Source organism: Myodes glareolus, chromosome 5, assembly GCF_982192425.1.
Source record: "Myodes glareolus chromosome 5, mMyoGla1.1, whole genome shotgun sequence".
NCBI lineage: Eukaryota > Metazoa > Chordata > Mammalia > Rodentia > Cricetidae > Myodes > Myodes glareolus.
The window spans coordinates 59,068,763-59,093,272 of record NC_142030.1 but is presented as its reverse complement, the minus strand read 5'-3'; the positions used below and the strand labels follow the sequence as shown (position 1 = coordinate 59,093,272).

General features: G+C 46.5%; 1 protein-coding gene across 1 annotated transcript; it reads right to left on the bottom strand.

Annotated features, from left to right (window-relative positions):
- Positions 1-1,653: 1,653 nt before the first annotated feature.
- Positions 1,654-22,804, bottom strand: Tbx19 (T-box transcription factor 19). The gene is made up of 8 exons (XM_048421214.3): positions 22,602-22,804; positions 15,616-15,880; positions 14,176-14,310; positions 11,782-11,843; positions 10,034-10,095; positions 7,236-7,424; positions 3,860-3,995; positions 1,654-2,961 (listed from the first exon to the last, which is right to left on the bottom strand). The coding sequence occupies exons 1-8, from the start codon at positions 22,802-22,804 to the stop codon at positions 2,667-2,669; spliced, it is 1,347 nt and encodes a 448-aa protein (XP_048277171.2). The 3' UTR covers positions 1,654-2,666.
- Positions 22,805-24,510: the final 1,706 nt, after the last annotated feature.

Genomic DNA, 24,510 nt, shown 5'->3' with positions numbered 1-24,510 from the left:
GACTGTTTGGAGAAAAGACCAGAAGGTCAATGGCTCTGGCTGGCTAACTAACTGCAAGAAGGTACTAAATGCCCATGCAGTTATCACTTGTGTACATATATAAACCACCTCAGCCTAGGCTGAGCATCCCACGACACTGATGAGACTTTGTCACCTCCAGCTCGGCTGCTGCACACTATATTGTTCTGCAGAGGCTCAGGGCCACTGGAGCAAGGTGACCGGAAAGAGAATGCAGGCTCTTGGCTTCCTGTTGTTGGGATCCTCCGGACCATATGCTCTGTTTGCTTTAGGCTGGGAGGTATGGGGAAGGTGAAGCTGAAGACGGGCTCTCATGCTTTAATAATGCATCCCTGCATATTTAATAGAATAGGCATATGCAGACATGAACACATCCATCCGCTGGCACACAAGGGGCTGTCACAGCAACTGGGGACAAGGCCTTCACCGGGAACTGGAAGCGGCTGTCACTCAAAGCTCTGACAGAATGAGCCATGGCCACATTTCTGTTTTGTTTTTTTCCAGATTTCTCTATGTAGCCTTGGCTGTCCTGGAACTAGCTCTGGAGACCAGGCTGGCTCGAACTCACCAAGATTTGCCTGTCTCTGCCTCCCAAGAGCTGAGATTAAAGGTGTGTGCCACCACCGCCCGGGTTTATGGCCACTTTTTAAAATTTACCAAAATACCACCTGGCAGAGATGCTAATGTTTCAGGACTTTAATGATGCCTAATGGTGTCACAGAGACACTAGAGACCCGGGCTACAGCACTGCCATGGGAACTTGACGGTGGAGCACCCTTTCAAAGAACAGCCACATGAGTATAGCTTGCCTGAGGCATTCACATCAATTAGTGGCCCAGAGCTCTAGCCAGGCAACCCCAACTGGAGTATAATGAAGTCCCAGGACACCCTGTAGCTTAGGTATTATTGTTTCCAGAGATCTGAGGTGTTATTTTTCTCCAAGGAAGCTCAATTATCCACATGGTATGGGATTTTTCATCATAGAGAGGCCAAGGACCTCGCAGTGCCGTGCTTGGCGCCCTCAGCCTCAGAGTGAGGAACTCAGCTGATGGAGTAGTGGCGGGACCTGGACCTCACTGTGGGAGCACTTCAGGCCCCATCAATCAGTGCAGTCTGGTGGCTATGTGCAGAGAACCCAGCACTCAGGCCTGGAAGGCTCACTTCGCTACTTAAGAGCATAGCCAACAATGAGTAAGAAAACGAAAGACGAAGGATGGTTTTGCTCACTGACTACAACATTGACCTTGGTTGAGGGAGAAGTTGAAATTCATGAACTGAGGGCCTGAGTAATCCCCCATTCTCTTTCTCTGTTTGAAGTAAGTCACTTCCTGCCTAGCTCTTCAACCACGTCCCAGGATTTCTGAAGAGCAGGTTCTGAATGCCAGCCCAAAGATTCTATTCGCACAGCGGTGGTGCATCCCCAGGCATCTATACTTCTGTCAGGACTCCGGGGGTCCCTAACAAGCTCACTCATTCCCATGTGTCACTACAATCACATGACTGGTCATGCCTCGGGTGAAGGAGACTGACTGACTGACGCTGTGTCACAGGCTAGTGTCAGAGATCCCCCCTCCCAGTCAACTCCGTACAGCCCTTTGGGCAAACACACACCTCACACCAGTTCAACTCAGCAAATGTTTATTGGGCACCGGTGGTAGTCAAGGCACAATACCAGGGGCTATGGGCACAATGACAGGAAGGCTGGGCCTCACCCTCAGGAGGCATATAGTCGATGAGGGAGACAGGCACGCTCACAGAAATACAAGGCGGAAAGAGGTGAGCTCTGCGCCTGAGGTAAAGACGGGAGAGCAGGGGACATCCATCACCTCAGGTGATTGACACCGGAGTGACCTTTCAACCAGTCCTGGTGAAGAAGGTACAATTCACACAGTGGGACTAGAGAGGGAGCTACTTCAGGCACAGAGGAGGGCAAATGCAGCAGTGTTCGGAGGCGGGAAAGCCGTCTGCTTGACTGGTGCTGGAAGCTTAATGGAAGGAGTTGAAGCTGGAGATGTTGAGGGAGGCCGAATGGTAGGGGCTGTCCTCGGACTACATGGCATCACCTGAAGTCTCATTCTGTAGGAAATGGGGAGCCACTGATTACGAGCTAGTGAGGGAATCAACCTCATTTCCTCAATTCCAGACACGCTTCTACGAACAACACGGGACTGACTTTAACACCAGCTGACATTACTAACTTTACAGGCTTACATCTCAGGGTCTCAAAGCAGAAGGCAGCTCAGCCCAGACCTGAGGGCCACACATCCTTTCCAAGGCTGGGCAGAGCTAAGACGTAGTAGCCTCACTAGGTAAATGTTGAGCTTTCCTCACAACTAACCCTGCACTAACTCCAGAGAAAAGGAAGCAGTGGGCATAGCGCAAGGACAAAGCCAACTTCGCAACCCAAGCGTGGCAGGGGTAAGCTCAGAGAAAGCAGGGGAACCGTGGGAAATGGTGGAGATGCAAGTAGTAAAATCCGAATCACCCAAACTAAGCCACTTTTTTGGAAGGCCTTTTGGCGTCACCATGCAGCCCTCCACCCCTCTGGGTGAGGAGATCCTGCAGCCCAACTCACTGGAATCAGCAGATGCAGTTGCTATGGACCTATGCATATAGTTCTCTGCTGATATAGGCTCCTAGGAGCCTGCCTAACTATCCAGCGAAGAGGGGGAATGACGCCCTCCTCCCCCAGGGCCACCCCAGCCTGGAAAGGGGTGCGAGGCCACTGCTGTCCAAGTGGATACAGCAATGCTGGTCAGTGAAGGTTCACCCAGGACCTCCACCCCAGCTGAAGCGGTTGCTTGGGTGGGGACCACGGAGGAAGTTGAAGTGACAGCAGGGTTCCCAAGGAGAAATGTTCCTGCCGTGCTGGCGTGCACCTCTGGGCTCGATGCCACAGGGCCCCCGCCTCCATTGCTGATGGTCCACAGGCACGGGTAGGGACTGCCAAGACAGAGAGACAAAAATTGGTGACGATGCTTTCAGCAAAGAGATGCTACCCACAAGCCCATGTACATTCCCAGAACCTCTTGAGGGTGAGAGGAAGGGCAGAGATGGGCGGTGATGGGAAGAGGACTTCTGACAGGACTGTGTCTCTAGTCTCTATTTCTGCAGATAATCCAAGAGACTCCGTGAGATATGGTAAATAAGAAAAAAAAAAAGGCTGGATTCTGGTGCTGGCCCCGCTAGTAACACCTTCCTCAATCTCAAACAGCATTTCATCATCTGACACCCCCTTGCAACTGTCTAACATAGCTAAGGCAGTCAAAGGAAGGTTCTTCTACTGTACGGGCAGTGGTATGACCTCCCTCTGGCCAAGGCAGGCAATGTGGTAGATACAACCAGCAGGACATTGCCTCCAGAAGCCCTTGGTGTGGCTCCTCTACCACTGATCAGCCCTGTGACCTTGGTCATATAACTTCACACCTCTGAATCCCACTTTCTATATCCCCCCAAAAATAAACCATTCTGCGTAGCTCAGAAATTGTTGTAGAGACTAAATTCCAAAGCAAATATGTGATGTCAAGCATGTAGTGTTCTATATGGATTTTCTATCATGCTCACATCCCAGGGCCTCACCTCTCAACTCTGCTCCCTGGTACAAAGCCTGGAGAGAAGGCCCCATCTCTTCACCATCTCAACCCATAAAAGGCTGTAGCCATAAAGCAAAGAGTTTATCCCCAGCTGCAAAAGAGCCACCCAGCTGTCACTTTCATCTCCTGCTGGCTTGATGTCAAAACAATAGCTTAAACCGATACATTCAGGAAGCACGCACACGAGTTCTGGGAGACACAAGGAAGCCTCCAACTCCCACTAAGAGCGAGCTCCTGGCGTTGCTTACCTGGGCCCTGGATTGATTGGTCCATTGGTGTGGGGTACAGACAGGATGCTGGCATGAGGTGTGGAGGATAAGGAAGTCCAACTGTCAGGTCCCGAGAAAACTTGCAGATTATTGCTTGAGCTTTCTATCAAATTCACTTCGGGGAAATAACAACATTTCACTTAACAGAACGTGCAAATATGGTGACCAGTGACAACATCTCATGGCAAAATAGGAAGACGCTTGCGGTTATTGAATGTCAACTACAGATCGGGTGCTGTTCAGTTTAGAACCTCCCCCAAACACTTCACCGTCATCACTTTATAGACAAGGCTGCCCTGTGTGATGCAGATCCACTGACTCCTTTCATCGTCTGTTGCCCTTCAAGAATGGATCATAACAGCAGCCCTAAACAAAGTCCTAGGGGTGCCAAACCCAGAGGAGAGTTCTGAGGTCCTGGCCTTCGTTCTCCTTAGCGGTCCCAAGAGAAGCATCTTTCCACAGGAACAAAGCGGTGTTCTGCTTCACCTGGGTGTCGGCTACAGAATCTTTGGATACGTAGACTCAGGGTGTGGGATGGGGGCTGCCCGGGATGGGGAGATGCGGGAAGGCATACAGGCACAAGTCAGTGCAGAGATGGAGCACGCAGCATGGGGACCAGAATTAATACTGTGTGGTGAGCTCGATTAGCAGAGTGCTTACCTGGTGTGCACAAAGCCCAAGATTTGATCCCCAGTACTGCATAAACCAGACGTGAAGGTACACCCCTGTAACCCCAGCACTTGACGGTAGGGGCAGGAGAACCAGAAGCCTTAGCTACCTACACACTTCAAGGCCATCCTAGGCTATGTGAACCACTGTCTCAAAATAAATAATAATAATGTATTATGTCCTAAAATTTTACTAAGAGAACCTTCTTTTAAAGACAGGTTTCTCTGTGTAGTCCTGGCTGTTCTGAAACTTACTCTGTAGACCAGGCTGGCTTTGAACTCAGAGATCTGACTGCCTCTGCCTCTTGAGTACTGGGATTAAAGGCATGCACCACCAATGCCTGGGGAGAACCTATTTCATATTTTAAATGAATGTTGATTTCCCTGAACATGGTAACAATTTCCCTGTACGTGTGTGTGAATGTGTGTATGTGTGCATCAATATATTACTGTATATATTAGATGTATATATTTTTATAAGGAAAGAAAGAATACTGCCTTGTACTTTTTTGAATCTTCATTTGAATGAGTAGTGTATATGAAAGGAAAATGTGGGGCTAGAGAGATGGCTTGGAACTTAAGAGCACTGACTGTTCTTCAGAAGGTTCTGAGTTCAATTCCCAGGAACCACATGGTGGCTCACAACCACCTATAATGAGATCTGGTGCCCTCTTATGTTATGTAAACATACATGCAGGTAGAACACTGTATACATAATAGAAAAATCTTTAAATAAAAAAAGAAAGGAAAATACATGAAGAAGGAATGACAGCAGGCGGTGGGGGGAAAGGAAGGAGGAGATTCCTATTGACAACCCTGGTGCTGGGGTTCAAATGTGTCTCCCAACGGTCATGCATTAGGAACTTAATCCCCAATGCAACCGTGTTGACAGGTGGGGCCTGTGAGAATTCTCATGACTGGAGTGACACCATTACTGTGAAAGGGGAGTCTTTATTTAAAAAAAAAAAAAATGATGATGAATGTAGTCCCCTTCCTGCTCTCCTCCATGCTATAAGGCAACAGCAAGAAAGGCCAGTGCCTTGGTCTTGGACTAGCCGGCTTCACTTTTAGGGAATAAATTCCTTTTCTTTACAAATCACCCTACCTCAGACAATCTGTCCTGCAGCCGGAAACGAAATCAGGCCTGAGGCATGCTGCTGCTTTTCACGGCTGACACTTGCAACCTCTTTAGTCTCAGCTCTTACATCTACCAACGGTACCCCTCCTCCACCTTCTGTCCAGATCTGTCCCCCGGGAGCCCAGGCTCTTTCACCTTTCTGTGCCCCCTCCCGAAGCACCCTGCATCTCTGCCAGCGATACCTATCATCCACCCTTTCATTCCTGTGACTCCCACTTCCGTCCCCTGTGGACATCACTTTCTGCCCACCAGGCCGACCAACTCGCTGTTTCTTCCCTTCCCAGTCTGTGTGTTTTACAGATTGTCTCCCAAACTTTAATGTGCTTACCAGCACCTGGGGATCTTGTTAAAATATGCACTCTGGCCCCAGAGAGGAGCCTGAGACACCAGAGAGCTAACAGGTTCCCAGGAGATGCTGCAGCTGTGAGACCCCCACTAGACCACTCATTCCCCTGTATTATGATTGATTCTTGATGTATTACTGTAGCTCCTTTGGGGGGAAAGCCTGGGTCTTAATCACCTTCCTAAAGGAGGGCTTGAAAGAGAGATCTGTGTGCTGAGCGCAAGAAAGAACCTAGAAGCAAAATGAGACACAGGCAGTTTGCGTTGTCATTAAGCCACCGTCTCCACTCCTGACAGCAGTCCTGAGGCTTCCAGGGAGAGACCACTGGTGACCAGGAAGCCTTCTGCAAACGCAGAGTTCGGGTGTCGCTGAGGAAGGAAAGCGCCATCTCCCGCGGCACAAACTGCACTCATCTGTGTACTTGGGATGACAGGGACCTCCGCATGGGTAAGGTATCTGAACATCTCGTTCATGTGCCTAAAGCAGAAGCTGGAATGTAATTGTTCCTCGGGAGTTATTTGGCACATGAATGATCAAAATTAAAAATTAATCTTTGCTTCATTCGCCTTCTTTTTTTAAAAAAAAAAAAATCTAACATGCAGAGAGGGTCTAAGAATGCAGAAGACCAAGACTGACCAGACAACAACCGATAAGGAAAAATGACAGTACCCATTTTAAAATAAGGTTGGAAAATTATAGGAGTGGAGTCTCCATGTCTCCAGCTCAATCAAAGACTTGAACAGATTGGACTGTGATTCTCCTGCACTGGACCCAGACTCCTGAACCAGGACACAGTGATAAGGAGGAGCCCTCGAGGACAATGAGATGAGTGTCTCAGACCCCACAGCTTGACTTAGCGTTAGACATCAGCCTAAAACAATCAGTACAACAAGATCCTGAGTCAAGGCCTTTCATACCCATTAGAGACTATGGACGGGGCTGGTGCTGTAGCCCAGTGGCAAAGTCCTGGCCTACTATGCATGTGCCCTGGGATCAGTTCCACACACATGAAAGGTGAGGAGACTAAACTCTCCTATCAAATATTAGTATACGAAATAATACATATGCATGCATTATGTGTGTGTGTGTGTGTGTGTGTGTGTGTGTGTACTATAGATGAAAAGGATTCCATCTCCAGGTACTTCTTTTAGCAACTGTGCACCCCCAAGGTGCATGCCCAAGGGTTTAATTAGTGGAACCACACACCTGAGGGAGAATGGTTTCTATGCATGTACGCAGAAGGGTAAGGAGCCTGCCGATGTCCTCTGAGGCCAGGGTAGTGCTCACAGCCGTGGTGGGTGTGGGGAGCAGGCAGAGGCAAAGGTGTAGCATACTGGTAATTGGTGTTTCCTCCTGTGCACATGCCATCTGGATTGGAAAGGATCCAGCCTCCCACTAGAACAGACAAGAAGAAAATGCAGAAACTTCCACACCAAAATCAGATAGCAAAAGTCATTCTGGCTTAACTAAGGTAAACGTTAGTCTAGGAAACATTAGATGTGTGTATAACTCCCTGTCTGCAGATACTCGGGTGGTTTGATGGGGTTACACAGGAGGAGGAAAGGTCCCTCTCTTTTCTACCCAGTGGTAAACGATGTCTTCCAGCAGGGGCTACAAACAGGATTCTGAGAGCACAGAAAATGAGAAAGAGCTAACTCTGCACCACAAACCTTTCACTGAACTTTCAAAAGCCCACAAAACACTTCCCAGAGATGGTTGGTGAAGATCCTTACCAGAACGTCCTACATTAAGTGGGTTTCTGGGAAAAACTAAGACTTAGCAAGGTGAGCCCTGAAACAAGAAGCCATCTCAGCTTAAATAACAAATGGGCGCTAGACCGGGCCACAGCCGCCCCTTAAGCACAGTGACTGAGGATCATCACCTAGATCACAGCAATGTCAAAGTGGAATTGGGCTGGGCTGGAGAGATGGCTCAGTGGTTAAGAGCACTCAGTGGTTAAGTTCAATTCCCAGCCATCCCATGGCGGCTCCCAACCAACTGTAACAGGATCTGGTGCCCTCTGCTGGCCTGCAGGCTTACTGCAGAGCACTCGTATATGTAAAACAAATAAAATGGTTTTTAAAAAAAAAAAAAATTCCAAAAAAAACCTTTACATATAAGATGCAGCATCATCCCCAACCCGTTGACTTCTTCATCAGCTCCACCTGGATCAAGATAAACCACCCCAAATGTAGGTCCTCAGCGTGTTCGGAAATGGCTCTTCAGGCATTCCACACAGAGACAGTTCTAAAATGCTGTTCTTACGGAGAGATCCAGATGTGTAAGTGAGTCTGCAGCTTTCCCTGGGGCTTTACCTGGGCTCCCCCTTACTGGTCTTATTAGACCTGCCCAGAAGACTTTCACAGGACATCACAGATTCATCAGAAGGCAACCTGACCTCCAGAATGGAACTGCTTGCTCCCTTTACCCTTCCACAGCGAGCACCACCATCTCCCCAGCCCCACCAGCAGACGCTCGAGGCTCTTTCTGTAACCCAACATACTATTTACGTTTCAACCACATAGCCCTTTCCCTGAGACTCCGATGTTTATGTATGGCTCTCATATTCCTGCAGGTTTATAATTTACATACTTCTATTTATCAGTCAGTCTATTTCTTAGATTAAAATCATAGACACTTCAGAGGAAATTTAAAACTTCTCTATATTGATTATTAGATTCAGGATTCAGGTGTTCACTAGGCAAAGCCAAAACTCAGGATTAATTCTTGGCAAAAAGCAAGGCAGAGCCCACACTACCCCAAGACCAAATTTGCCCCTTGCTGTCTACATCTCAGGCTATTTGCTGAGAACATTACAGCTGGGGTGGGTCCACACTGGTGCTAACCTAAACAAGAGAGTATTTGGCTACAGTCCCTTTAAAAGACTTTCCTAATGACTTCTCTGCAAGGCTCTGCTGTCAAATCTGCAGAGAAGATGAGGTGCAGTTTGGGGCTAGGAGGGGATGAAGAATTCCAAAACTCTCACAGGGCAGCAACAATCATTCTCAACCGTCCGCTAGCATCAAGCTCAAAAGCACATCAGCCAGAACTGAATCAACTGAGCAGGGCGGACATGCTCACAGAGACTGAAGCAGCAGGCACAGGGCCCGCACAGGTCAGCACGAAGTCTTCTGCTTGATGTTTGTGTGGGACCCTAGCAGTGGAAGCGGGTAAATCTCTGACTCTTTTGCCTGCTCTTGGGGCTCTTTTCCTCCTATTGTATCTTCTTTAGTTGTGTGTGGTTGTTGTCTCTAAGAGGTCTACTCCTTTCTGAAAAGGAAATGGAAGGGATCTAAATCTGGGGGAGAAGAAGAGAGGGAGGAGCTGGAGGGAAGGGAAAATGGGGTCAGATGTATTGTTTAAGAGAAGAATCTATTTTCAATTAAAAAGAAAAATGAGTGTGTCAGAAGTCAGCCTCACTCCCTTGTCACTGTTCTAGAGCTACCATTGCTACTTCACAAGTCTGGCTCCACCATGAGGCCTCTGCTACATTGGGGCATGGAGAAAGAGGCTCCACCAGGGATGTCTGGTGCTACATCAGAATCACAGGTGTGAGGAGCTCCAGGTCTCCCCGCCCTCCAGAAAACTCAGCTACATCCTAACACCTGAGGCCACAGCCCGCTGAGGCACTGCAATGAGGACCCAAAAACAAACAAAATAATAATAATTCAGACCAAAGAAGCAAGAGTGGAGAGTGTGAAGGGAGAAGATGAGCCTAAATGCCTGCTATGGAGATCTTACCAAAGAGCCAGAGTGTGTGCCATTTATGACTTCCATTCCAGGGTCCTACCTAAGGTTTGCTTGGGCTTCTTCAGCCTAGGAACCTGGCTTCTCTCTAGGAACTCTAGGAAAGGCAGAAACTTGCCTCGGGTTAGAGGAATAATCTATGGGGGTCTTGGTTTGGACTACGCCTGACACAGTCACGACAGTAAAACAAGCATGAAGAGAGATGGCTTCCCGTGTGGCCCCTCGTGCCCCGCCCCGTGGGCTATCACGCCACTCACGGTGAGAATAGGTCACGTGCTGGCTCTCAGAGACAGCCTCCGGAATGTCCTTTAGGTGGTTTCTGGAAGAGTAATGAAAATCACAGAGTCTGTTACAGTCCAGCACAAAGCACATAAGTCTCTCTGCAGAGGGTGATAAACTTCTTGGAACAAGACCAGTCAAGGCTGCTGTCCTCCCCAGGTAACAAGTTTACTTTTCCTTCCCCATTAGTCTTACAGTCATCACTTTTTACTTTGATTTGATTGGTTTTAGGATTCTTTTACGTGCCTCACAAGATGAGACAGTAATAACAACAGTTAAGATCTGCACTGGGGGGCGGGGCGGGAAGTGGTGGTGCACGCCTTAAATCCCAGCACTGGGAGGCAGAGGCGGGCAGATCTCTGTGAGTTCAAGGCCAGCCTGGTCACAGAGCGAGATCCAGGACAGCTAAGGCTGTTACACAAAGAAATCCTGCCTTGAAGAAAAAAAAAATTTAAAAAAAAAACTGCACAGGGTTTTGGGACAATCCATATGTGATATACTAGATCCACCAGTAGTGGGATTAAAGATATGCGCACCACAGCCCAGTGGATTTCTGAATTCTTTCTATCATGGCATGCTACTATCATTTTGATGTAGATTTTGTCACCTTGTACATCAACTTGTTCTTTAGGATTTCCGTTATCTCAAAAGCTTATCTAAGCATGCCCTCTACATCATCAAAATGTTCCCAAACATTGAACAGAACAGACTCCTGTGGTATAGCATTAAAAAAGGCTGTCTATCATTCCATAAGCTTTAAAATGAAAAGGAAATACTAGACATTTTATTAAAAAAAAAATCAGTGAAAGCCAGGCATGGTAGAGGCAGAGGCAGGTCAATTTCTGTGAGCTTGAGGCCAGCCAGCCTGCTCTATTGAGCTAGTTCCAGAACAGCCAGGGCTATACAGAGAAACCCTGTCTTGAAAACAAACAAAAAAATCAGTGAAAAATTTGAAGCTTGGTCAGTAAAGTCAGAACACTTGGAAGCTGACCCTCCCTGTACTTTAGGAGTCAATAGGATCAGGAATGGTTTGCACTGCTCTTTCATTTTAGCCTCCATGGAAACAAAGGCAGGGAGTTGGCAAGACACTTGTGCAAACTGGTAGGTCACCATTCATGCCAGGACAGAGATCCTACATGAAGAATCGGGGGGAATTGTTAGAGCCATATTCATGGTTTGGAGACTATAGCTGAGTTTGTAGAATTCTTGTCTAGCACACGCAAAGTTCTAGCTTCACTGCCCAGCACCACATACGTGAAGCATGGTGGTACATGCTTGTAACACTCCTTGTGAAAAGGAGGCGGAGATCACAAATTCAAGATCATCCTCAGATACACAGTGAGTTCAAGGTCAGTCTGCTCTGCCCGAGATCCTATCTCAAAAGTTAAAATAAAGCACCATACATACTCCTCAAAAGTTGGGAAAGCACAGAGAAAAATATTTAAAACTTAAATTACATTTTAGGTGGTTGTGCTATGTTCAATAATCCACAGTAAAACAAGGCTGATAAAACACTGGCAGCTGCAGGCTCTCCTAGACCTATAGGAGCTGCTATAGGGACAAACTACTGTCATTTGGTCTGAATTTTATTTTTGAGTTTGGTCAGCACTTAACTGACCATTGCAACGTATTTCTAGCAAAGGCAATCCAAGCTCAAGTTCTGCTCAGGAAGCCCCATGTTTGCAAAATTTGGTTCATAAGTTCTTACTGAAATCCTGCCACTCACCTTTCCTTGGCATCCAAGAAGGCCTTGGCGAAAGGGTTGTACTTGATTTTGAGAGCTGTTATCTTGCAAAGACAAGAAGACGGTTTACCAAAACAGTGCAATGCAGACAGAGCCCTGGTCTCCCCTGTGAACTTCCGTAAAGTCACAATTCCCTCTTCCTACTCTCTTCCCTTCCTGTGTCTCATGGTTCACTACTGCACTGACTGCTGCACTGTGGGACAAACACAGCAAACAATGCACAAAGTGAGCCAAGTGGGCACGGCGTTCGGGATCACAAAGTCCAGCAGTGCTCACCCACCACTCCTCCTTTTCCTTCATTTTTATCCGAGAATCACTGAGTCCTACCATAAAAAATTCCCTGTCCTATCTCACAGTGGATGTAAGAAGTCCTTCTGCTATGTGTTGCTTTTATTGGTTAATGAAAAAAGCTGTTTTGGCCAATGACCTAGCAGACACAGGTTAGGGCTGGTCGGAACCAGCTTAGACCGCAGCTTGAACCAGTCGGGGACCGGCTTGAACCTGTCGGAACCAGTCTTAGCTGGTTGGAACCGGCATGAACCGTTTGGGGCTGATCTATGCCGGCTTGAACCGGTTTGAACCAGTCGGGACTGGTTTGAACCAGTTTTAACTGGTCAGAACCAGCTTGAACCTGTCTGGCCGGTTTGAACTAGTATTAGCCAGTTGGAGCCGGTCTGAGCTCATTAGGACTGGTTTGAGCCGGTTTGAGCTTGTCTGAACTGGTTGGAACTAGTCAGAACCAGTCTGGGTCTGTCTGATCCTTTCAGAGCCAGTCTGAGCCAGTTGGAGCCGGTTTGAGCTGGTTGGAACCGGTCTAAACTGGTTGAGACCAGTCTAAAGAAGTTTGAGCAGACCTGAACAGGTTTTTGACCTGGTCGAAACCGGTCTGAACCAGCTGGAGCCAGTTGGAGCCGGTCTGGACTGGTTGAGACCAGTCTGAGCCGGTTGGAACTGGTATGTTCCAGCCTGAGTGGGTTGGAACCGGTCATGGCTGGTATGAGCTGGTCAGGGCCGGTATGAGCCAGTTTGAGCTGGTCTGAGCTGGTTGGGACCAATCGTGGTCGGTATGGACTGGTTGGAACCGGTTTGAACTGGTCAGAACCGGTTGGGAACTGGTCTGGGCTGTTCTGAGCCATCTGGAACCGGTCTGAACCAGTTAAAACTGGTCGGAATCAGTCTGTATCTGTCTTGACTGGTCTGAACCAGCTTAAGCCGGCCTAAACTGGTGAGAATCTTTCTGGATGGGTCTGGCCCAGCCAGCGCCTGACTGAACCGGTTAAGACCAGTCTGAACCAGTTGAGCTCGCTCTGAATCGGCTTTAACCAGTTGGAACCGGTCTGAACTGGCTTGAACTGGTCTGAACTGTTTGAGGCCGGTCTGAACCAGCTTGAACCCGTGTGAGCCGGTCTGAACCAGTCGAGACCAGTCTGTTCCAGTTGATAATGCTCTGGTCCGGTCAAGACTGGTCTGGTCTGGTAGAATTCAGTCAAGAGCAGTCTGCTCTGGTCTAGACCAGTCGAGTCTGGTCTTGTCTGCTCTTGTCATGTCTGTTCCGGTCTGGTCTGGACCATTCTGGACGAGTATAGTCTTGTCTGATCCAGTCTTGTCCGGTCTGTTCTGGTCGAGACTGGTCTGGACCAGTCTGGTCTGGTTGAGACCCGTCTTTTCATATGTATCATAGCAAAGTTGGAGGAAATACACTTTAAACCTGGTTGTTGTAGCTTTCACAGAGAGTGTGCCTCCAAAAGAAAAAAAAAACCTTTTCCTTCTAATTTTTATCTTGCACACTCTGCTAGCCATCCATCCTATATTTCTTTAAATAAATCTATATTATCTTTCATGTTTAAACTTAACCAAAAAGTTACTTCCCAGTTGGTTTGTTGTATGTGAAGGCTTGGTGTCCCTCGGAGCTGGTGGAATATTTAGGAGGTAGGACTCTTAGTCAGAGGTCTTCAGATCACTGAGCCAGGCCCTTGAAGGGAACTGGGGGAGGCCTGTTGATTTTTTTTCCGTACAAAAGTAAAGGGGGTACTTGGACTGTACTGGAGCCTCCTGAAGGGTAAGACAAAGTAAAAGTTTCTCTGTCTTGTCCCCTGTACCTATAGTACTGACAGAAAGTTGACTAACGCGTGGACCCTTGGCAAACAGACAGGCGTAAGAGACTCTACACTGACGTCACTACTTAGCTTTATCACTGTTGAGAGAGTCCAAATCCTCGAAACTCAAATTCTGTTCAGTCTTACTCACTGGCAACAAAGAGACGCCCCACCAACTCTACCATTCACTTCCATGTAACTTCACACACACACACACACACACACACACACACACACACAGTGGCCACACAGATGTGTACCCAGGCGCACACTCGCTTACCTCCTCGTTCTGATAGGCAGTCACAGCAATGAACTGGGTTTCAGGGAAGGAGCAGTTCATGACCATTCGATGGGCGCCTCCAACGCGCACTATGTGAACCTGAGGCTCATATTTATGGAGCGAGTTCAGCATTATCTGTTGAAGGGGAGAAAAAGTTTTAGAAAGCGAAGCTAAGCCTAGCACATCATAGTTGATCAGCTGGCCAGCACCGTGGGTTCCTCACAAGTTCAGCACACAGCCCAGCTAGGGACAGACACATGAAGTCCTTTGTGAAAATGAACGGGGACCTTTTTTACAGGCGTTCCCAGCAAGCCTCACGCTGACGCTCACACTAGAGTCAGAGGCGAACAGCCAAAGTTAAGCTTTCTCTGTTCTACCCAAATCCCAGCTTCCAATTTCTTGCTTCCTTTGTGTTCAGTATGACAATATACATTTCAATCCATTTAAATATATATTTGTCTATTTATGAAGAACTCCAGGAACGCAAAACTGTTAGCCATGCCTACAGGGTAAGGAAGTCTAATATCAGAGGGTTATACAAAATTTACTCTTCATGATTTAAATGCAAGGCTATTTAAAGCCGTGTGCTGTGAGATATAGTGAGGCAGAAACAAGCAACCTTCAAATTTGCACTTTAATAAAGAATATTCTGGCTAACACAAAGCCTGGGATTGCGTTACTTCTACCTCCTAAACTCTGAACGCCTGTGTTCCCTGCCACTTAGCACAGAGAAAGGAGAAGACCCAGGCTCAGAACAAGCAAAGCAAAGCATAAAGGAGGGGAAAGGAGCAGGCCTTGTCCCCCAAGTCCCATCTCCAATGCCTCCAAACGGCCTGCATTTTATCAAGCAACTAACAGCCTTACCCAGGGAGCTGGATTTGCAACCTGCCACAGAAATGGAGGAAAAAGGGCTCCACATCGTGCTTACCCTAATTGGAGATTTTAAATAAAACATTCCTTATTTAAGGTTTGTTTGGATTTTTCTCTGAAAAAAAAAAGCTGATTCAATATTCTATTGATAATTATCATAATGCCCAAGCAGAAGAAGTAATTATTTCATTTAGGAGCAGCTTTTTATTAAGGTATTTGTCTATTGCCAACATGCCACTTACACCAAAAAAAAAAAAAAGGGTGGGAGAGGAAAACAAAACCTGGTACCCACAAACATCTCCCTCCCTGGGCTGGGTAAAAAGCACCGCACGCAAGACAAAACGGAAAGAGCCCGGTGATTAAGTAAACTAGTGCACTCTCTCTCGTTCTCTTAACATCAGGAAGTCCATTAAAAACTGAAGCACCAATTAGGAGCTGTTTATTCCTGTTTACATTTGGACTCCAGGAAATAACCGGCTTCTGTGGGCAAAGAGGCTGGTGAGGACCCCTCTAATTGCCTAAATGCACCCTTGATATTTCTTGATTGGTGTGTGGGGAGGTCGCGCGTACCTGCCCACCTCCGGTGAGCTTGTTGGTCAGCTTGACTTTGCTGAAGGAGATAGGAGCTTTCATCCAATGAGCCCCAAAATTGGGGGAGTCCGGGTGAATGTAGACACAGCTGTGGCTGGAGACCTCCGGTTTGCCTGCGGGAACCCATTCCCCATTGACGTACTTCCAGCGGTGACTGTCTGTAGGGACAAAGTCCAGCAGGAAGGAGTACATGGCATTGGGGTCCAGTCCTGTGACGCTAATCTTCAGCACAGGGAACATCCGTCTGAAACAAGCCAGAAACAGCCCCCAAAGGGGACATTAGAGGATCCCTTCTCCTCCTTGCCCCAGCGGCCTTTCTGCTCCTGAGACCTTCCATGGAATGATCTAGAAGGAAGGCCACACAGACAGCAGCTAAGACCACAGCCCCAATACTACCAGAGCCTCTTTCTATTAATGCATTCGACATTGAGGTTGACTATAAAACACTGTTCTGTGTGTTAAAATCTGCAGGCCACCTGTCTAGTCATTTCGTACAGAAGGACATACAGACACATGTATCCTCAGATGCTGCTGTTCGCATGCAGCTCTGGCTCTAGCATCCTGAGGCTATAGACCCACCCACCCCAGACTCGCACAGAACCCTGATTGGGAATTAAAGTAGCAGCATGTGGACGGCTGCGTGGGAAAGCAAGCAGGAAGCGGGATTTTGAGGGACCACCTAGAGTTCTTTTCCTACAGGACTTCTCAGAGACTTACCCTACCCAAGCTCACTCTGGACACAGGAAGGAGTGTGAGACTGTGTGCACCCTAAACCCCGCCTGTCTTTGACCATTTTGTGGGGATCTCTGTTTAAGGCAAATACTTCTTGAGATTTGATATGAGTTCACTGGTCTTTCTTCAACCCTCTAGAACAATGCCAATATTTACATCTATCTAAATATCTAACTTCCAATGCTCGTTTATTACCCACAAAGAGAAACCACATAGCCACCATCACTAAGGCCCCCCAGTTCTTTCTAGACTTCCTGTTTCCAAAAGGAAAAGCCAAGGGAAGTGGTTTCTGCCAGTCAGGGACAGAGTAAATACCTCATGTGCTCCCAATGTCCAAAGTGACCCAAGGTAAAAGTCTAGAACAGCAACAGGACTTGGCCAGCTGGAGGTCATGAGGCTGAGGGCATAGTGCCAATACTTAGCACATTGACCAGGTATTGGAATCAATGCTTCATGAGAATCAGCTCACTGATCTGCAACTTGGTAAAGCCTCCTTGCTGTGACACCAGTTTCAATAAATGAGCCTGAGTATGTGCATCAGAAATAAAATGTCTCGAGGAGAAAACACATCAGATAATGTGTTCCCAGCCCATATTCCTGGCTGAGAATCACATGTCCCACGTCACTGTCCTCCTCGAGATGACTTCTCTTTCCGGTCACCAGGGAGGCTGGTGATGTAGCATCTTCCCTGTTCCGCTTTCTTCTGCTTTTTTTCTTAGAAGCAATAGAAGGGGTTTTTCGCCGGTACTCTCTCTTGACATCGGACTGAACTATTCCTTTTCTCTGTGTATTTAACATTTTCAATTAGTTTAATAGTATTGGCCTGCTGTAGACAAGAGGGGTTACTGGACACACAAATGTCATTTGCAAAGAAACATAAACGCAGGCATCAGAGAGATCCATAAAGTAGTTTTGACAGCTGGGAAGTTGGCTTGTTCGCAGGAGGTCTGGTCGCAAGTGGTCTCTGTCTTCTGGTCCCAAGCTTTCCCTAAAGTGATACATTTTGGGTTTGTTTTTATTTTATTCTTCTTCTTTTACATTATTTAAAAAAACCTTACAAGGGTGGAGTGTGGTCACTCGTGAATAGTGCAGAGGCAAAGTGAAGAAAAGAGTCACACTTTCGAGGCAGAGGCAGGTGGGCTTCTATGAATTCAAAACCAGCCTGGTCTACATGGTGAGTTCCAGGTCAGCCAAGACAACATCGTAAGACCCTGTCTTATAAAAAGAAAAAGATAAAGCACCAGCATGACAAATAAATTGTTGTTTTGTGGACTAAAGTTTAAAAGCACTGTGAGGATAGGAAGCATCTGTCGCAGGTTATTTTAAATAAGAGCAAAATCTGCAAAGCATATGTGTTCTGTCACACTGAGCACAGAATGACATCAGACACTGGGAGGTCCTACTTCTCATTAACAAGATAATTTAGTGCAAGGTCCTTTTCCAAAGATAATAGTTCCCATATGCACCCAGGAGTTAGTACATGTTATACCTGACTTAGCCTTCCTACACTGCAAGGAGGTGTTATTACACCCCCGTTTTAGTACAGAGGCCCCAAGTTTCCAATAAGCCTATCAGGCGAGAGACTAAAAGAGAAAGCCACATCTGCTGGAGCAAAGAGAAGGAAACCCCCTGTAGGATGTTCCAATAGGCTTGGGTACCCCCTCTTCATCTCTCAACTCTGTTGTGTGAGGTCTCAGTCACAAAGAAGGAACCCACAATGGCATGTCTTCCTTCTTTCTAACTTCAGATAGACTTGATATTGTGAGGAAACCAGGACTGCACAAGGAGCTTCTCAGCATCACGAGGCCATCCTCAGAGCATACAAGGAAGATGTCACTCCACAGCTACAGCAGGAAAACAAGCCATCAAAAGTGTTGGTGAGCATGGAGAAGCTGGAGCCCTCTCACAGCACTGTGCAGGATGCAAATGGTGCAGTCACTCGGTTGGTACTACTATTTAATCTTGCAAGTCTACTCCTACGAATGTATGCAGGCAAGATGAAAACTCGTGATTACACATAGATCATAGCAGCATTATTACAAAAACAGACAGATCCACTGCATGATGAATAGATGCAAAATATGTTATATCTATATGATGGGGTGATATTTGGTCGCAAGAGGTCTGCAGTATTGCTGCATGCTACAATATGCATAAACCTTGAAAACACTAGGTTAAGAGAAAAATTTTCACAGAGAAACACATATTGCATTATGAAATGACCAGAATAAGTAGATCTAGAGAAGCAAAAGGCAAACCAGTGGGTCACGGATGGCTAAAGGATATAGGTTTCTTCAGTGGGAGAACACAATGAAATGTTCTACATCAGTTGTGGAGAAGGATAAACAGTTCTGGGAATATGTCAAATCCATTGACCTGTGTGCCTTAAGTGTATGGGTGATATGTTATATCACATCCCATAGTAATTCTGTCAATTTAATAAAGATGCTTAGAAAGAGGTCTTGTATGAAAAATGATAGAATGATTGACTGTTTCATACCCTTTAGGGATCCGTTTGCCAAGAACTTTGTAATTATTATTGGTTTTGAGATCACCACATGTATGAACTAAACAGTGTTGTGTGATTTTCATTTCTTTTATCACAATGGGGAATGAATAAAGCTGTCAACTTGTCAAAGATCTTAGAACCAACTAGACCTCCCTCTTAGCCAAGTTAATCTCCTTCCACCTCATCTCCCCCTGCCCCTTCTTTGTCTTGACCCATAGTGATCTTGAAACATCACCTATGACCTGTAGTCATGACTCATGGCAGGGTTTTGGTATCAGAGATGAAATCCACTTCTATTCAAAGTGATTCTTTTTCTTCCATTTTCCCTCAAAGAGTTTAGAAACATGTGAATCGGCTTCTAACTCACAGATTACTAGTACTTAATGCACCCTTGAAAATAAATCTCCTCAAAGAGGAAGAAGGCGTGATGGAGAGGGAAAGAAGAGAAAATGAGAAAACACGGACAACTCGTCCCCAAACACCATGCTTGATGGGTCATGCATCAACCTGGCTTTGGTTTTGCTGTGAAGCTAGCAGTTTTTATTTCATCAACAGGAATCTCGGGAAAGAGCCCTGCTGGAAGAGGTTAGCAGGAGTTAGGGCTACAGAAGAAAAGTGGAAGCAATGAGACAGACTTTGCAAGGAGGGGAAAAACAGAGGCCGTCCAAGGCAACACTCAGGAGGTTTTGCTCAAAAGCAGCCTTCACTCTCCTCACCAAACAATAACAGTCATCAGAGGCTCACGAAAGCTGTCAGGGTTGAAGTGTGTGTGTGTGTGTGTGTGTGTGTGTGTGTGTGTGTGTGTGTTCATGTGCATGTATGTTGTATAATTATGAAACACATGAATGTTAATACATGAAAGTGAGCAGGCAGAAGCTCAGCTGCAGCTGTCAATCATGGACCAGTCAGAGGGGAAAGATCAGTAGCATCAGGGGAGAAGCAGATTATGCAGGTGCCTATGATCTTTGTAACTTGCAATTGTAAAGTGTAGAGAAATGATTCTTGGGCTACCCAGGCACGGAGACAGACCTGCCCGAGGTGTAATCCTCAGTTTCCTCTTTTATGCTGCCCTCCCTGGAAACTGCTGACAGGAGCGCATCACTAGCACCCCTACTTGTCAACCCATCCCAACCCTGCATCCCCAGCTCCTATTTATGATAGTCTGGTAGCACCAGATAGGTCAGAAAATACTTCCAACTTCTTAAAAATCTGTGCAAGGCGAATTTAACTCACTCAAAATTATTAAACTGCATAAACTATATGTGAAATACAGCACTTACTTGCCCCTCAGATGAAGATGTTTGTAGGCAAAGTAAACAAGTACATTGGGTCTGAGCTCACAGGCTACTGTCTCGGCTACTCAGGAGGCTAAGGCATGAGAGATAAAAACTCAAGGCAAGCCCGGAGTTCCAAGTAAATTCAGGGCCAGCCTGGGCAACTTAGTGAGACCCTTCAAAAGAGGGCTGAGAATACAGCTCAATAGTACAACAGTTGCCTAGTATGTGGGCAGTCTCCAGTACTGGAAAGAAACAAGGAAGGAAGGTAAGGAGGAAGGGAGGGAGGGAAGCAAGGAGGGAGGGAGGGAAGGAAGGAAGGAGGGAGGGAAGGATGGAGGGGAAAGATAAGAAAGGAAGAAAGAAGAAAAGAAAGAAAGAATAAAAAAGAACAGGTGGGAAAGGACAGGAAAGGGAGGGAGGAGGGAAGACATTTAATTTAGTTTCCTGTATAGTCAGAATTGAATTTTTTTCCTGCAACCTAGCACATAAATTCCTAGCTTAAATGGTGGAAGGGAAGAGAAGCACAGACAGGGACTGTTGTAGTTACCACTGTACCTGAACGCTTATCAAACACAAATAATAGCTAAAGTGTTTGCTGCTGTTGCTTAATTTGTAATGGGGAGAACAGCAGAAAAAAGGAAAAAGGAAACCGTGGATCACACGTGCCCAAGGCTTAGCTCACTGATCTGACCGAAGTTTCTGGAAAACTCAGCCAGCCAGTGGCTCACACGACTAGTCAGTAAAGCAGCTTTTCCATGGAGGAGGTTTAAAGTTTAAAATTATTTGAATAATTTAAAATAATTTTAAACTCCAAATACTGAAATTTTACGGAGGTAAAAAGGTAAGCAACACTCTTTTTGAATGGCAAAGATACATTCTGCTATAATTTACTATCAAATTGAATTTAATAATGTCTCAGAAAATTTTACTGCCTTTCCTAAAACACTTAAACCATATTTTAACCTATTGGTTGTACTTATTTATATTGTAATAGAGGGTCACCTTGATAGCCAAATAGTGGGATCTAAGTACCTATGTGATTACACAATAATAAAGCACAAGCTGAATGCTCCACCCACAACCAGACCTGACTAAGTTTTTACAACCACATCATCACTCATCTTTGAAAGAGACCAAATCCACTTAAGAGTTTGGGGTAATTCTTCGAAGTTAAAAATATTTTCTATCAAGAAAAGAAAGGAGTAAAATGAAATTTTCAAGTATTAAGAGTAATAAAATGTAGAGTACACATATGGGCGTCTGTTTAGATGAGAAAATGTCATTATCACGCAAGGCTGATCGTTTCCCTACTGCTGAAATCGCAGTTTATAAAATGCACTTATTTACAGTATAACTCTGATTCACAAAGCAGTTTACTGTCACGCAACGGCTCTCAGGTTCGTAATTCTCCCAGCTGTGCAAGGGATAGCTCATTTTCCATGCCATGTCTTATTCAAAATTAGAAAGCTAAGACACTGACCGGGAACTGAAGCATTTTACTCCAGGACAAAAGCCAGCCTGAAGTTCGACTGGCTTCAACTTTTTTCCATAAGCAAAACTTCCCTCCAGGTGTCAGAATAAGAGTCCTGGCTCAGCCAGCACTCCTGCAGAAGTCCTTCGGTGTTTCATATTTTTGTGCCCGTGGGTACCAAAAGGTACATGAGCGCCATATCGGGAGGCAATGCACCTGAGCAGTGAGTCTCTTTCAGAACATTCGCATCTCCTCTGCTAAGTGCAAGCTTTTAATATTGCCTCAGAAGCCCCTTAACAGACTCAACTTCACAGTACCTGAGCAAGACCAGCGAGAGCCGTGCTTCTAATCCCCACTCTTTTCAGGGGAGGATAGAAAAAGAAAACTTCTCATCCCTGAGACAGGGTACTGCGGCTTCGTTCGCTGTTACCATGCCAGCTCTCACAGTCACGAATACTGTCACAATCCTAACCGAGCACTTGCCCTCGAAGAAGCAGGTGGAGGGATAGGCGAGGTGGTTAAACCTGCCCTTTCGATCCCAGTCTTCAACTAATCAAAATTGTCTGACAAGTTTGCTGCGTTTAAGAGGAGACTGTCTAGTCTCCAAATAAAATCTTGACATTTATCTGAACAGGGCTGTGTGCACGTCTGCTCCGGGGTACACAGCCAGTCAAAAATTAATACCAGTTCCTGACAGTTGAGCCCACTTCCCCGGTGCACGGGGTATGCCCTCCTACATGATAATTCCCCCATTTAATGTGTGTAAGACAGGTGGCTCCATCTTCCACTGCTCTGATGATCTCAGGGAAATTAATTAAGTTGGCTGAGTGACAGCCAGCTGAGACCCTCTTTCTTTAAGGTGTTCAGCGAGAGCCTAGAGCCTCTGAACGAAGAGTGGCAGCCTCATCCGCACTAAAGGTGTCTTACCTTCCTCGCCCACCCAAGGCCAGCACAAGCAGGATGCAGACAAACTCACCTGCCATTCTTGGTCACGATCATTTCATTAGTGACTTCCTTGAACCTCTGCCAGAGTGGGGCATCTTCCAGGATGATCTGAAGTTGCTTCTCCGTAGGATCTCCCTTCTCCCTCCCTGCCTGAAGCTCACTTTCCACCACATTGAGCAGGCGAGACACCGTGCCTTCACCAGCCTTCTGGGTGCCCAGTTCACTCATGGCCATAGGACCTCGCAAACTTTGCTGAGAGCCGTTCTTTGCTCTTTGCCTCCAGCGCCTTCCTCCCCTCACTTGCTGGCTTTTCGACCCCAGCTGGTCAGTGTCTGGGAGTAGAAGATGTCTTGGCTCTTGCTTAAGCTTCTAGTACGAGACCCCTAAAAGTCTCCAAATTATACCGCCAACCTGTTAAGCTTCAGTTGGGGAACTGGGTAGAGGGGGGGAGAGGTGGAAAAGAAAAGGCCCTCTCCTAATTACTCACTGGGTCAGGTGGGAGCCAGTCAGGCTTTCCCATTGGCTGTCGTGCCTACAGTAGACATTTAAGAAGAGTACTCCATCCAAATTATCAGGCTTTTATCTTGTTGTACCTGAAGAGGTCTAATCGGTGTATTGAGGACCATTTTCCCGTTAATTAAAATTATTCCAGGCCCAGACTGCAACAATCAGGCAAATCACGTCTGTGTATAAATTGTGGCACGTGGCACCTATAGAAGAGGAGGTGCCTGGGTGAACTGTCCTGATGGAGTCATCCGCTCAACTCCCTCAGCCCTGCTCTAGCAACCTCGACAGATGCGGAAGCCCTGCAGGGAAGAGTGGTCTATGTTGATGGTCAAGGGCTCTGTGCCAAGATACAAGACCTGCGACTAAAGGAAGCTTCTCTGTGTGCCATGCTCAAGAAACTGAAGTCAGGAGGAAAGGAAAGAACTGAGGGCCTCTTTCCGCTAGGGGGCGCCTCTGGTCATCTGCCTCCCGGCTGATCCCGCTCACAGTAACAAGAGACTCCAGAACGCTAATTTCTGTTATCTCCAGTCCTAGTGAACAGGAGAGGGAAAGTGGTTGGCACCAAATTATTCTAAGAAAAAATCTGCCCCTCATGAGTGAGAATCAACTTTTTACATCGTTAGGCAGACTGATGCTAACCCTTGTTTCAAAAAAAAAAAACAAACTCTCCGGTTCTCTTTTGGACAGCCATGGCCATGCTATCCTCCCAAGGTGAATTCCCCTATTTCCTGAGAGGATGCAGTTAGAAGAAACATTTCCTTTTACCAAAGATAACCACACAGTGCTAGTGGGTGGGAAGGTGGAAGCCGTGCAGGGAACAACCCAAGGCAGCCGAAATACCCCAATCCCCCGTAGAGCCTGGGGGCAGGTTTTCTTGTTGCTATAAAAAAAAGAATGTCAGAGCAATGGAAAATGAAAGTGGAAAGTTTAGGGAAGGAGATCAAATGTGGAGGATGCCAAACACGTACTAGGTGCCCACTAAGTACCACACAGGAGTGATGGAGGAGCGACACTTTTGCAGAACTACCAATCTGAAAGAAAGAAGCAATAGGAAGTAGTTTGATTACAAAGACTGTGAAGATTGTGGAAAATGGTGCCGTGGTGGAGAGAACTGCACAAGGCAAGGTGGGGCATCCTAATTCAATGGTGTGCTGGAGAAAGTTGCTCAACAGTGACTGAAAAAAACACGGGAAAGTTGGGAGAAGAAGCTCCAGAAAAGGAAGCCTAACATGGCAGCCATGACTTGGGCCAGGTAGGAACCTACCAGAGATCAAGGTAGCAGAACACATTGGTGAAGAGAAGGGTGTGGAAATGAGGAAACCAAGAGTCTAGCATGAACAGTTAGTCCATTTCCCGAGACAGGGATGCAGAGGGAGATGGTGAGTTAAGCAGAGTCAACTTCAGGTTGAAAAAAATCAGTGTTTCTATTCTAT